The sequence below is a fragment of the Lampetra planeri genome, chromosome 24 (genome assembly GCF_965212315.1).
Source record: "Lampetra planeri chromosome 24, kcLamPlan1.2.h2, whole genome shotgun sequence".
NCBI lineage: Eukaryota > Metazoa > Chordata > Hyperoartia > Petromyzontiformes > Petromyzontidae > Lampetra > Lampetra planeri.
In genome coordinates, this window is record NC_136130.1 from 7,690,387 (window position 1) to 7,704,941 (window position 14,555).

The window sequence follows — 14,555 nt, forward strand, 5'->3', positions numbered from 1 at the left end:
TTGAATAACGCAGCCTATGGAACGGAAACGTAATAACGCATAGATTCACTGATAAAAAATATTCTTACGCTAACAATTACATGCATTGAATCATGCATGTAAGAATGTATGATTTATCATTTAAAACACAATTATTCTGTTACATTCATACGGAGACAGAAAAACTGAACGGGCAGGTAATGCAATTTAATGGTCGATTTTACTTAAACTAACAAAAAGAACACGTTAAACAATGCATACGAAGCGTTCAAAATTAGACACAGACACAAATCCCTCAATCAACTCATCACACGAAGTTGTGGTATGTATGATGTACTTCTTTCACACTATACGTAGCCAATCGCGCTAATCGGAGGTGTGGGATAATCCTAAGAATCGGTGGGGGAACTGAACCATTGCCCGCCAGCTTTACAACAATTTTGATTTACACAGCAACTAAACACTACAGCATCTCAAGATGCGGTGCCAAACGTGAGTGCGTGTGCACCAAAGGGAACCACCACCGAAATTGGGATGCAAATGTAATGTGATATGTTTAAAGCAAGGTGAAAATTAAGCAGCCTCGCGGGTAGAAGAGAGGGAGTCAGACGTCATAGGTATAGGAGAAAGGGAAAGTATTGAGCCACGGACTTGAACGAAGAGCATCAGGCTGCACGGATAAATGGGGGTTGGGAATTCCAGGCAGCAGTAGCAGCAGCAGCAAAGAAGGAGTGACCTCCCACTAAGTGAAGTTGGCAGACGTTTTTGAGAGATGGACGTGGTCACAGGAGAGCAGATCGTGCGTGTCGGGGAGTAACGCGAGAAAAGATGGAGGGGGCGGGCAGAAAGAATTTTGCACAGTGGCCATGATTTTCATTTAAACATTGACTATGGTAATCTTTGTTAAAAAGTAACTTTTAGCTGACCTCACCCTGGAGCCATGGATGGCAGGGTTGAGGAGCCTGAGGTGCTGAAGAGGGGAGGGAGTGAGGAGGGGAGGGGGTGAGGAGGGGAGGGGGTGAGGAGGGGAGGGGTGAGGGGAGGGGGTGAGGAGGGGAAGAGTTGACGTTGTGAGGAGGTGAGACCAAAACCCACGGATCCTCATGGCTCATTAAGCAGGGGCACACAGACCCAGGACCTATTACTCACTAATCCAGGGCAGGAACAACCGGGCTGTTCCTAGGCCAGTGAGCATACAAACAAGAAAAGAGTTGTATGAGCATCTGGGTGGGCGTGCTTCTATTTCCGTTTGGCAGGGAGCTGACTGGGCAAAGTTGATGTAGTCATGTCCAGCTTGTTGAGTGAGCCAATAAGTGGGCGGCGGCAGGAGTAGCGTGGTGGATATCTGAAACTCTGCCAGAAAATGATGGAAACGGGCATCTATGCGGTCCACGGTTTTACATTTGTGACCGGTTCTACTTGAGGGCTCTTCTTGATCGACACACCAGCTTGGCGTGCACTGCGTTGTGCGATCCAATATGCATAACGTTTTTTTTCCCGTGATTCACGCTTGTGAAATACTCCCCTCCATTGGAACACAATAAAGAAAAAGACCTTTAATCACCCAGCAATGCAGCACTGGGTGATGCATGAATTCCCCCCCCCCACCCCCCCTGTTACGTGGAAGTCAAAACGCCCAAAGAAAACCCTGCGCGCACATGAGGGATTTTGACATTCAAATCTGCAGATGCATTCAAGAATCCACTGGCTGTAATTGCCAACTCAAGGCCACAACATCTGATATTCCCAGGTGGTCTCTCTCACCCAACTACTGACCAATCTCTCACCTGCTTTAGCTTCCCAGATACAGTGAAAATTGGGCACAATTATTCATCGGAATCATAAAATCGAGACTCCTCGTCGGCCTTAGCAACGCCATTTGGATTTATGTAGCGTCTGATTGTGACCGAATCCAAACATGTTGTACAAATAGGCGAGGACGTGTGTGTCTTGGGAGCAGGGGAAATACGAGGAGTCATTTTTGGGGTTAACAGAATCAGAATCTTTATTTATCCCGGAGAAATCCGATTAGCTATGAAGCTCTTTTTCACAAATTTCCAGTACGGGCAGGCCAGAAAGTTACTACAAACAATAAAAAAGTTCAAGTGCAAAGTATAGAAAATGTAAGCAAATAACTAAAAATAAATAAATAACTTTTAATGCAACTCTTTTTATCTTACCAGGTAAAGCCCACATAGCTATGTAGTTATTTTGCAGAAGCGCCCTGGCCACAAATGATAGCTCAACGAAGTGGCTTATCACGTGGACAATTTATAGCAACCAAATAATCTAAACGCGTGATGTTGATTCTAAATGTGGAGGGGGAAAGACCGGAGGGACCGACGGGAAGAAATACGCAAAACTCTAAATATACAACAGGTGCCAGAGGAGACGCGTAAGAAGGTGACTTGATGGAGGAGGAGGGGAGAAGGCACTTCGTCGAGAAAGAGTCAGTCACAGGCAGACGAGCAGACGACGGAAGTCGAGAGAATGGACTGGCTCAGGGGAAATTGCGTGGAAAGCTAAGGGCGATAGAGCACACGTGCACGCGCGTCACCCGACCATTGCTGAGATGCGTTCCGAGTAGCGGTCAGACTGCCGAGATAACAATCCTAGTTCTCACGCACAGATGGCAAGGGAGTTGCCTCAAATCAGACAGGTCAGCAGAAACCGGCCAACACGTACACATACATTGCATTAATCCAGTCAATTCCAGCTAAGAGATGTTAATCGTTAATTCCTAGATCCAGTACCCGACAGAGGTGCTCGTGCACCGACTGTGTCCGCGAGAACCCTGAAGGGCATCCTGTGAAGGCGTGCAGTGTCCATCTGGGTTGTCGCCACAATGAGCTTAGCGAGAAGTGAGTTACGAGTTCATAATCAGCAGCAGCCGTGATCCATTCACCACTGGATTGGGTCTACCCCCGCCCCAAGCCCCTGCCACCTCTCGCAGTCTCCCAATGATGTAACAATCTATCTGGCTCCCGCGCACGAGCTGATTTCAACGCTCAATCTCCGCCCTCGACATAATCGAGGGCAAGTTCCCTTCTTTGGTTGTCTTTCCGTTGTAAGGTCTCACCAAGGAGCTGTCATCCATTCGAGCGACGAGGTGGGTGAATCCTCGTATGCGTAGTGGAGCGCCGCGGTGGCGAGATGTTCACTACATCGCCTGGTATGCAGGAGGACGCGGCTTCGATCCCGACCCTGACTCCTGTATATTTCAAGTTTGCGTGTTCTCCCGCTCTCCCCGTGGTCACGTGGATTTTTTTCCAGGTCCTCCGGTTTTTCCCTCCGCATTTATAATCAACATCACGCGTTTAAGAGTATTTGGCTGCTATACATTTCTACGTGATAACCCAATTCGTTGAGCTATCATTTGCATCCAGGTCGCGAATAGCTGTGGGCTTTACCTGGTAAATAAAATAGTTTAGTTTAGTAAGGGTGATCTAAAGCTGACCTGTGGCCTAGCCTCTTACCTAAAAACAATATAACTGTGAAACTGCCGCTAAGATTCAAAGAATCATGGCAACCACACAGACCTGACGATGCAATAAGTCAACCATTGCACGAAGGAAATGAGTTAGTTACCTGAGCTTGGTTGACACTTTAGGGTAAAAGTTCATCAAAGACATGTAACAATGTAATGAGTTATTGTTTTATTGATTCCTATGTTCGTTACATGTATAATTATGCATGTTATTTAAAATGTATGTAAAACATTGCTAAATATACGTAGGATAAAAAAAGAGGTCAAACTGAACGACGAGAAGGAGAAAGTGAGTAACAATACAAACAAGATGCTAAAAATTAGACGGGAAACTGATAAAAAAAATTGGACCGATTTGTGACCACAAATCATGGAATTCATACAGTTGCCAAGGAAAGGGATGGGTGGAGATTAATGTATAATACACGCCTCGTGAATGACCTAAAGCTGGCCAGGAGAAGAAGAAAAAAAACCCGTGAAACTTCACACATTACATCACACCAAGCCACGTGACGTATCACACGATAATTACAAGAGTAAGACAATCGCACAGGCTCGTGGCGGAGGGAGTAAAGGTGAACATTTTCACAAATGCACCGGAGCCTGCCATTCTACTTTGAATGGCAACGCGAGTGAGCGAGGGCATGGGACGAGGGCCGGGAGAAAGGGCAGGGAGCGAGCGAGGGCATGGAGCAAGCGAGGGCATGGGGCGAGCAAGGGCATCTCCCCCCCTTCCACCCCCCCAAAGATTTTAAGGATTGTCACAATTCAAGGTTTGGATTGCAATCTCATTTGTCTAGTTTTCACAAAGTAATTTTAGTTGCCCATAACCTGTTTCTGTTCGATCCTTTAGCCTAAATTAGCATACCATTACCAAACAATTCACATAGCTGGTAAGCAATACAATCTAGCACTCCGCAATTTGACACGTGTATCTAGAACATAAATAATCGATTCCAATCGATGATTTGATGCACCAGCACATGGCTTCTTACCATCAGTAAACAAACACCATGGGAGTATTGTTTAAGCAGGGTGTGTGTATATATAGACTTGGGCCAGGCCAAAATGAGCCGGAATATGCCCCGATCTCACCAGATCTCGGAAACTCCACAGGTTTAAGCCTGGATAGTGCTTGGATGGGTGGCAACCACGCACAATTCATGTGTTATAGTCTGCTTATGGGCTACATCATGTGATGGGTAGTGAAGCAAAATCCATCGTTATACAGGAATTCTATACTAAACTAAAACACATTTTTTTATTTTACCACGTGAGGCCCATTGAGCTATATAGCTGGGTTGGAGGGGGGAAGGGGCGCATCTAAGGTGCTTAAATATACACTGCCAAGCCTGGTGGTGCCCATTCAGACGCTGTCTTTCCGACAGACCTGTTCTTCACCTGAGGACGGCTGCTTGCGTTGTAGCCGAAACGTCGTGAGAATGATTTTATTATGTTTTATTTTTATTATTTCCCTTCTACGTGACTTTACCAAAAGAACCAAGAAGATGAATCCCTGCAGTCACGAAAGCTTGAAATCGAAATCTACATAGCTATTTTCACAAGAGACCTGGCCACAAATGATCGCTCAACTTAGTGGCTTATCGTGTGAAAATTTAGAGCAGCCAAATACTCTAAACGCACGTTTCTAAACATGGAGGGAAAAACCGAAGGACCCGGAGAAAAATCTGCGCAAGCTCCAAATACACAGGCGTCAAGTTCGGGATCAAACCCAAGACCTCCTGTATACCAGGCGAGGGAGTTAACAGGGAGGTCGTGCACACCGCCACAGCGTCATCCAGCAGTGGAGCGACAATAAGGGGGGTATATGCATAAACACGTATGAAGTCGGCAGCCGAACATATGACTGTGTGTGCGTAAATCCAAGACCACAAACCAAAACTTTGATGAAGCCCTTGAGAGCTCACGGAATGTGCACCATGTACGGAATGCGAGCCAGTATAGGAAGTCCCAAACCCATTCTATCCACAGCTGAATAAATGCAGCTAGTGCTGTGGCATTAGACCAACAATCAAAACTGCGTATAGGAATACAATGTAATGTTACAGTAATTCCATGGAAAGGCCTTCATCCAGCAGCGGATGACAAACTGCTGTAAATAATAAGAATAGCAGCACATATGTCTGGGGAGCAGTGGTGTAGTGGTTACCGCACTGCGCTGTGAACCAGGCTACCTGAGTTTCTTCCCTGGGTAACATCAGTGACTGGACCAGAGCCCCTTCCCCCCCCCACCTCACCCACACTAACCAGTGTGGAATGGCAATACAAATTTACGATTTACAATAATGTGCCACAATGCATTGCAAATTGCTGCTGCCGCTGCTGTTCAACAACTGCACGGGCAATTCACGTGCATAAAGCGAACAACATACCTGGCCAGGCCAATTACTTATTGATTACAGAGAGGACACTCCACTCTGCAAATGAGGCTAAGCACTGCCATGTCAACCATAGTCTCCAGGGTACAACAACACACACACGGACACAAAGGACAGGTTCTATCTATTATACAAAGCCACCAGTCAGTTCAAAGCCAGGCACAAACCAAACAAGCCGAGATAAACTAAGCGAGACATTGGCTTACCTAATGCTTTCCAACAGGCGTTTTAATGTATTTAAATCATCAGTACACAAGCTGCCCAAGTTAGCTAGCAGGGCCAAATATAAATGCAAATTTCCAATGGATACATGTCAGGGCAGATTTTTGATAAGTATGTGTCCCGCAAAACACAATTGGTTATTTGTATATATGTAACCTGTTCGGTCTGGTCTGTGCTTTCAGATTTTGGACAACCCTTTAATTGAGTTGGTCTGTTTTAAATAGGATAAATTATCCCCAACAACAACAGCACAGCACTATCAGAAAGTTTTGTTCCACCCAACACCCATAGATAAAGATCCCCGTATAGCCTTAACAGTCTTTTGAGGCAAATGCTGTCAGCAAACACAAATGAAGGCCGGCACGGCACACAAAAGGGGAGGTTGGCCAGCACCAGTGGCGATGTTTACACACCGCACCAGGGACTAATTTGAGGATGAGTCGACCTAGGGGAGGCCAAGGAACAGTTCAGATAATTGTCATTGGTGGTGGCTGCAAGCGGGAATCGAACACGGATCGCCGGGTTCGTAGCGCAGTGCGCTAAATGCTGCACCACTGATCCCCAACCCCCACTCCCCTCTTGCAGACGCTAAGTGGCCATTTAAGCTATTTGTGACGTTGGTTACATCCAACTAGCAGGTACCATTGAATCATAGCTTACGCAGATGGCCACTGTCCTCGATTTTACCTTCTCAGACAGATTATCACTTTCCAGAAAAGTTGAGGGTCATAATTGCAGACCAGTAAAGTACCTTGAAAATAGAGGGCTTTTTTTACTCCCGGATTAGGCTCGTAACCCAGTTTCTCAGAGTTCTAAAGCATTGCCAGTTAACTTCTAGTTTGTGTGCGCCTTGCAATAGTCCACGTCACATTGCGGGTTCTGAGATAAGCTAGATCGGGGTGAACCATGGTGGTTGTTTGCAATTTGACTGACATTTTCTTTATGGGGGGAGGCGTGTTTACTTATGATTCTGAGAAGCAGTTTTAATAAAAACAGCCAAGATAGTATATAGACAAGGTATCTGACAGACGAACGGGAGATCGGAATGGGAGCTCTCATAAGAGAAAACTTGCATATCCAGAGGCATAGATGACAGCCGAGTGATAATCTTCCGTGGAATCGTTTGTAATTTGGAGTGTTGAATGCCAAAGATGAATTAATGCTCACCGAGGATGTTTCCTTGGACTCCCATCATGTTAAACTTTTCTTCAGTATTTCACATAAAGATATATTGTCGTAGTGTTTGGGCTTTTGTTAGGTGTGGTCTTGTGGATGATGTGATGAGCTGAGTAAGGTGGTATTAATTCTAGTTTCTGTATTTAAGAACTTGTATCTTGGAATTTTTGCCTCACTTGATACAGTAAATCTGGCTGTGACGGTCCCACCTGATGACGGAGACTTGTGTTGCCTCCGAAACGTCGTGATTTATTATTTTCTATTATTACTTTTATTAATTTTAATTTTATTTTTTACCTACGTGACTTTACCGAAAAACCCTAAGAGTATAAGGTGGTATTGTCCAATCTCAATTTAGGTAGCCAGTTATCAGTTCGCCACTTTGAACGGTGGACATGGAATCACACAAGAGGCGGAGTGAAAAATTATGTTTTGCTTTTTGGACTAAGAATGAATAACTTACGAATATTATATGATAAAGGAGCAGGGGGTCAAGTGGTTGTCTCACCTACGCGCCACAAATCCATTAATCGGATGACCCATTTCGATTAATTCTCGACCGTGGTTAACATAAGTGGTGGGCAAGTGGTGTCTGAGCTGTTCCTCAACTCACCCTCCACCAAGCCACACTGACATGACAAGCATGGTGAAGTACAATGAACAAAACAAACCCTTCATGAGCCACCGGACTCGAAAAGAGGCCTTCATCCAGCAGCGGATTGATAAACAGCCGTGAGTAATGTGCACGAGTCAAGTAAACGATTCTCGAAAGCACATTCATAGCAAGCACATTCATAGCAAGCATGGGAATGGGGGGTTTTGATCAACAAAGAGTCAAACGCCGGCTCTCCCTCGCTGCCGCGGTCAACAGGAAGAGACCCAAGTCAAAGCGGAACATCAACAAGGGGCCACCAGCTGCTAAGAGGCCAGCTCCATCAAATGCATTTCCTTTCGCATGCGAGCACTGGCGAGCGCCTGTGACTGTTACGAGGCACGTGACGAATCTCCTGCTGCCGGACATGTACGAGGAATTGTGTTGTGATTCATAATTGTGTGTTTTTTTATTGTAAGGGTTAGATCGTGATTTTCGTCGTACTTTTATTAAATGGCTGTGTTGGGTGGAGGAGGGTTTACGACACATTTTTTTTACAAGATCGAAATAAAATAAACCATTACAAACTATGCAAGGAATTGTCCGGATTTGAGTTTCTGATTCAATACGAGAGTTTATTCTGTTTTGGTATCGATATCGTCAGTGATTTATAAAATATTTTATGACCTATGACCTTTGTCTACAACAGCATGGCGTGGAGAGCCGCACATCCAGGGGTGGCACAACAAAAGGCGCTTTACTTGCACGAATACACTTCGAAGAACCTGTCCCAGGCACCCACAAATACGAGCAATGTCAGCCAACAATGTGACTAGCAGCATGCTTCAAATACTATTCAAGCTCGGCAATCCCCCGGCTGTAATCGGTTCAGCGGCGGAGATATGAATCAACATTTTAGAAAGGGCCACGGGATGTCACAATGCAGCAGACAGCCAGGAATGCGCTGCCGCGCGGCACCTCCAGACAGAGAGCCAGCAATCCGTTTCCCTGCGCCGCCTCTGTCCCGGCTCTCTTCACGTGTCTGTCTCTCTGTGTCTCGTTGCATTTTCACTGTGTCTGTATTTATGCATGTGTGACGATGTCACTCCTGTGTCCGTCTCGGCATGCATCTCTCTCTGTGTTGTCTGCCTCTGTGTCTCTGTCTTTAGCGGCACTGGGTGGGCAGTGGTGGTGATGCTGAGAAGATAGCAAAGGAACTGGAATTTTAATCACCACATAAGCGCATCACAGGCATACGGCTGTAAAGCCATTAAGATTTTGTTTATTTTTATTATTTTGAAACTCCCCCTTGTGTAGATTGACAGAAGCGCATTGTTTTCGAGCCGAAGGCAGAGGCGTATGCCCGTGATCCAATGCTTTGGAGGCAAGAGTTGGTGGACCATGCTGAGATTTGTGAAGCTTCCATAAACCAATGGGCTAGCTAAGAGGAGGTTCTTATCCCCCGTCCCCACCCCCCCCGTGTGCGGTGGGTTTTCTCTGGGTACTCTGATTCCCTTCCACATGTTAAACAGCCATTTATTTACAAAGAATATACAATATACACATTATTGCAAAGCCAGATTCTCACTAATGACAAAAAGGGCCCTCAATGGACCAGATTGGGCGATTAACTCAAATGGCTAGTGGGCACCTACCAATGACAGCGTGGCATACAACAGTTTGATGTAGCAAAACGGTGCAGCTTTAGTCTCCCTCGTGCCAATGTTGACAACCGATCGTGCTCATTTAAGGCTGAGTCAACCAAGGGGAAGTCCATTGGCTGGCTGAGATACCACATGCCACGACCACATTGGTTGGGAATGGAACCCACGGTTGCGGAAATTATAGCACAATGTATGAACCACCGAATCACCACTCCCAAACCCCACACGCACAACGTGCGCACACGCACACACACCCACATTCCTTCCTGCCTATCGGTCTATTCGAGATGCCTTAACTTAAACATGCACAGCGAGCGCCTAATCTCGGTGGCTTTGTAATGCAAACACGGCGAAAAATTGATACTGTGAAAAAGAATGGCGCCGTAGATTTGAGATGGATTTTAAAAGGGCCTTGCCTCCATCCCAAACCGCTCAACCCACGTTAGAGGAGCAAAGGCCGAACGCATTGTAGAATTCTACATTACTTAAACTAAACTAGAAGAATAAACTACTTTTAATTTTACCAGGTAAGGCCCACTGAGCTATGTAGCTCTTTTTCAGAAGCGACCTGGCCACAAACGATAGCTCAATGTAGTGGCTTATCGTGTGGAAATTTTTAAAACAGCCAAATACTCTAAACGCGTGTTAATTGTAAATGTGTGGCGAAAAAAAACGTAGGACCCGGAGAAAAATCCACACGACCACAGGGAGAACATTCAAACAAAAAAAATATAGGCGTCAGAGTCAGGATCGAACCCATGACCTCGTGTATACCAGGCAAGGTAGTTAACATCCCGAGGTAGGTTAACCAGCAAATCATATTCCACAAGGCGAAGCATGTTAGCGTGTAACATGATTCATCAAGGAAAGACCTGCCCACTGGCGAACATAATCTAGCTCGATGAGACTTCCATACGGACGTCACTCCAAATGAAATGAAATGCTGGAGAGGCGTTTGGAATTCATCCCTAATGAACCATCAGCAAATTCCCTCGTCAACAACCAATTCTCAGTCAAGTAGTTTTCATTATAAGAGACTATGGCCTGCTAAGGCACAGCTGGATACCGCGGCAATAGGGCTGTAAACACGCAATGTGGTTGAAAAGTACTGCGTTGTGTGTCTCGTGAGATTTTCACCATTGATTGAAAATGTTAGAATTGGCTTGGTGCTGTAATTGTTCTGCATGCAGTCGAATGATGTAGGGTTACTAGAGTCTATTAAACACACAATCGGATTGTTAGCCTTATCGGTGAGATTAATGCCTGTGTTAAACACTCAACTGGGTTCCATTGGCAGGGCAGGGGTAAGCGCATTGTGGCTGTGACTCCATCGACCTGAGTTTGAGTTTTGGCAACGACTAACGTCAGTGACAAGTAATATCTGAACCAGACTCCTGGGCACATTCCCTTCACCAACCTGTACTGACTAGCATGGTGAAGTATGGTCGCACAGTCACCATGACTTGGGGAGACCTTAAGCCAACCCTCATCATCCGTGCCTTCCTTCAGCTACATTGGAGTCCAACAAATTTCCCATCATGGTTTTATTTCTTTAGCCAATATTACTGCTTCGTTCGATCTCAATCCTTCTATATCAGGGGTGGGGAACGTCCGGCCCGCGGGCCGTATAAGGCCCGCAAAATCATTTGGTCTGGCCCTGCCAAGGCAACCGCAGGAAGGACTCGAAATTCAATAAATCTAGGAGAAAACCTGGAAAAGCAGTTGCGAGTAGCAATATCATCAATACCAGCTAACATCACATGCCTAAACAAAGAGAATCAGTTCCAGCCATCACATTAGGGGTGAGTTAATTAAATGTCTGACCAAATATAACAGGCTCATTTTGAAGTTGATAATTTTGTATGGCCCACGAATGATGGTATAAATATCCAAATGGCCCTTGGCAGAACAAAGGTTCCCCACCCCTGTTTTATATATTTCATCCAGTAGTGGATTGACAAAGAGTTGTACGTGAAAAATGCAATTAGATCATGTCAGCCTTGCAAATAGGATTCACCAAGTAATTGGCGTCTGTGTTGACAAGGCCAACGTTGTCAACGCAGAATTAGATTCGACAGAGCTGTGTTTGTTAAAATGGGATCGGATTCCGTAGGGTCGCATTCTTCGCGTTCAAACTGCACCATTTAAACGCCACACCTCTCTAAGCCCTTCCTGTTTACGTTTAGCATAGGCACGGAGAGCACAACTTCCAAAAACCGCACTACCATGACCACCAACCCATATGTCAACACAAACAAGCAATGATACAATATCTGTCTTGTGTTCGAGGTGGAGACGCCGCTGTTTAAAATGGATCAGAGTAACAGTGACGGAGGCATAGGAGAAAAGTTATTACCATTACTGTATTATTACGACTTGCCTATGAGCCAAACAACTCAGAATGTGCCCGATCTTGTCAATCTTGGAAGCTACGTAGAGTTAAACCTGGTTGATGCTTGGATAGGTGATCGCTGGGCATACAACGGGTGTTATCGGCTGTGAGGCTGTGATATGGGTAGCAAAGGGGGGTGCAGCAAAATAAATTGTTGTACTGTACTATGGTCCAATGTCTATGCTCCCAGCGTTCACCGACCCGCAGTGATCAGCCGGGACAAAAATAACCGCCACAAATCTCACTCCGTGGGGAATCCCTCATGCAGCAATGTACTTTGCTTTATTATACGTACTGCCTTTTAAACTATTTAAATAGCTTCAAATTAAAATTGCATGTCAAGATTCTTTATGGGCGTTAAGTGCTTAACTGGGTGAGGAGGTGGAAACACGACAGTAGGCAATCTCGAGGTGTAAATTCCACATTCCCCATGGCCAGATGAGTCACGATCTTAGGACAACTACTGCTAACCTTCAAACAAAGTGGTACTTTTTTTTTAAACTAGAAAGGTGATGGGCTCGCGGAGCCAACCGTTGGTGTGAACCCAAAACCATCCAGTTGTTCACAAGATGCAGCCTGTGGCAAACTGAACTCTCTTGGTTTTCGTTGTAAATTAACTGCACTGTAGCTTAATCTGGTTACACAGCACAAGAAAGTTGTGACCTTTATACCGGCTGACAGGTTAGACGAGAGTTCAGAAACGACGATGGTGATCACAGGCACGACGACGACGATGATGATGCGAAACGCTGAGTGATATACATTTGGCTTCGTGATGATGAAGAACGCGGTGAAGCTGATCACAGTAAACATGATAGTATCGTATAAGTCGATATTTATAACTCGTACAAACGGAACGGCGTCTTGAGACGGGGCACGCATACTTTTGCCAGCGATGGGCACTGGATTAGTTTTAAAAAATGTTTTTACAGCAACCACTTTACTCTTGAGAGGCTGACAGTCGTGATCACGGTGGCAGTGTGAGCCGACTACGGTGAAGGCGATTACGCGGGGACGTTAACTCTATTCACTGTGCTTGTAACTAGAACGACACCACTTGTTATACAGTAATACGGACTATAATAATGAACATTAATTACTACGGTGAAGATGATTACAGTGACAGCGATTCATCGGTCAGCGATGATGGTGGCACTCACTCTCGCAAAAGATGTTGATCTCACGAACGATGATGATCGTACCGACTCGAGACCGATAAAGAAAACAGACACTTATTGTAAACGTTGTGATAATAGAACTGACTATAGTGAAGGTAATGACAGTACTATTATAATAACTAATCGGATAGTACTATGCTGATGGTACTGCTATTATGAAGATGACAGTAATGAGATGCCATGTTAATGATTGCAGCGCTCGTGACAGTCAACATTATAGAGATGACAGTCGTGGTGTTGCCGACGATGACTATGGTTATGATGATGCTAATATTAACCATCACCGGGTAACACAAGTGATACAATTCGCCGTCAAAAACAGTAGCGGGTAGGTTAAGAGGTGCGGGGGGGGGGTTCGCCTGGAGTCGCGGCCGCCGCCGACGTCGCATCTTTCCCGGTACAACTTCTAGCCGAGCACCGGGGCTCCACTAGGCCTCCGGGGTCGGCGGGGGGGGTTCGGAGCGGCTCTGCGCCGCTCTCAGTCGGGCCGGGCCGGGGCCAGCCCTGGCTGCGGCAGCCGGCGCCGAGGAAGCGAACAAACGCGCAGCGGGAAGAGAAACTCACCCAGAAGTTCTCCACGAACTGGGGCATTGCGATGGCGGCGTCGGCGTCGGGGGCGACAGCGGCGGCCGGAGAAGACGCGGGGATTGCGGGGTAGGGGGGGGCGGGGGGGCAAACTGAGATCTCGCGAGACTACGGGGCTGGCGAGACTTGGCATTGCTCCGCCTACCTCTTGGGCCCGCCTCCCTGTTACGTCACCCCCTCGAAGCCAACGCCCGCTCGTGCTAAACCACGCCCATCGCCGCGTAAGCCACGCCTACTGACACATAGCCACGCCTACTCACACTAAATCACGCCCATCGCCGCCGAAGCCACGCCTACTGACACATAACCACGCCTACTCACACTAAACCCCGCACACTAGTTTACTATCACACGACAAGCAGTGGCGCACTGCACTCACGTTTCAGGAAAAAAACCTCGATAATTGTTTTTTACCCTTCTATCTGGCAACAAAACTGACACCTATTTTACAAGGAGTCATGTTTGCATAGACCACAATACCTGCAGTCGTAATGCACACAAAACACATAACTCTGTATGCACTGTCCTTGAAGTTGATTGGTCCACACCCGAGACAGCTTTCCTTAGAGCCTAGTCTCACATGGGTTGGACCAGATGACGCCAAAAGGCGCACAACTCAAAGACAATGCACCATCAGAGTATGAGAGCTCGGGGTAAGCATTTACACCATTCGAACCTCATTTGACCAGTAAAAAATGTGATAATTGGTTTTTTACCCTTCTATCTGGCAACAAAACTGACGACGTTTCGGGCAACGGCCCTTCTTCATAACACATTTATTAAGGGCAAAGAAGTTAAGCTAAAACGAGACTTTACACCATGGGGCTTAACGGGAATGACATTTTAAGTGTTCCTGATGAACAGCTTTTAAATTGCCGAAG

The 14,555-nt window shown here is 46.1% G+C and overlaps 1 protein-coding gene across 2 annotated transcripts in view; it reads right to left on the minus strand.

Annotated features, from left to right (window-relative positions):
• FCHO2 (FCH and mu domain containing endocytic adaptor 2) overlaps window positions 1-13,768 on the minus strand; it is an 89,188-nt gene extending 75,420 nt beyond the window's left edge. For both annotated transcript variants that reach the window (XM_078605519.1, XM_078605518.1), the window contains exon 1: window positions 13,654-13,768. In XM_078605519.1, coding sequence (XP_078461645.1) covers window positions 13,654-13,680 — 27 coding nt within the window. In that variant the 5' untranslated portion in view covers window positions 13,681-13,768. The remainder of the gene's footprint in view (window positions 1-13,653) is intronic.
• Window positions 13,769-14,555: the final 787 nt, after the last annotated feature.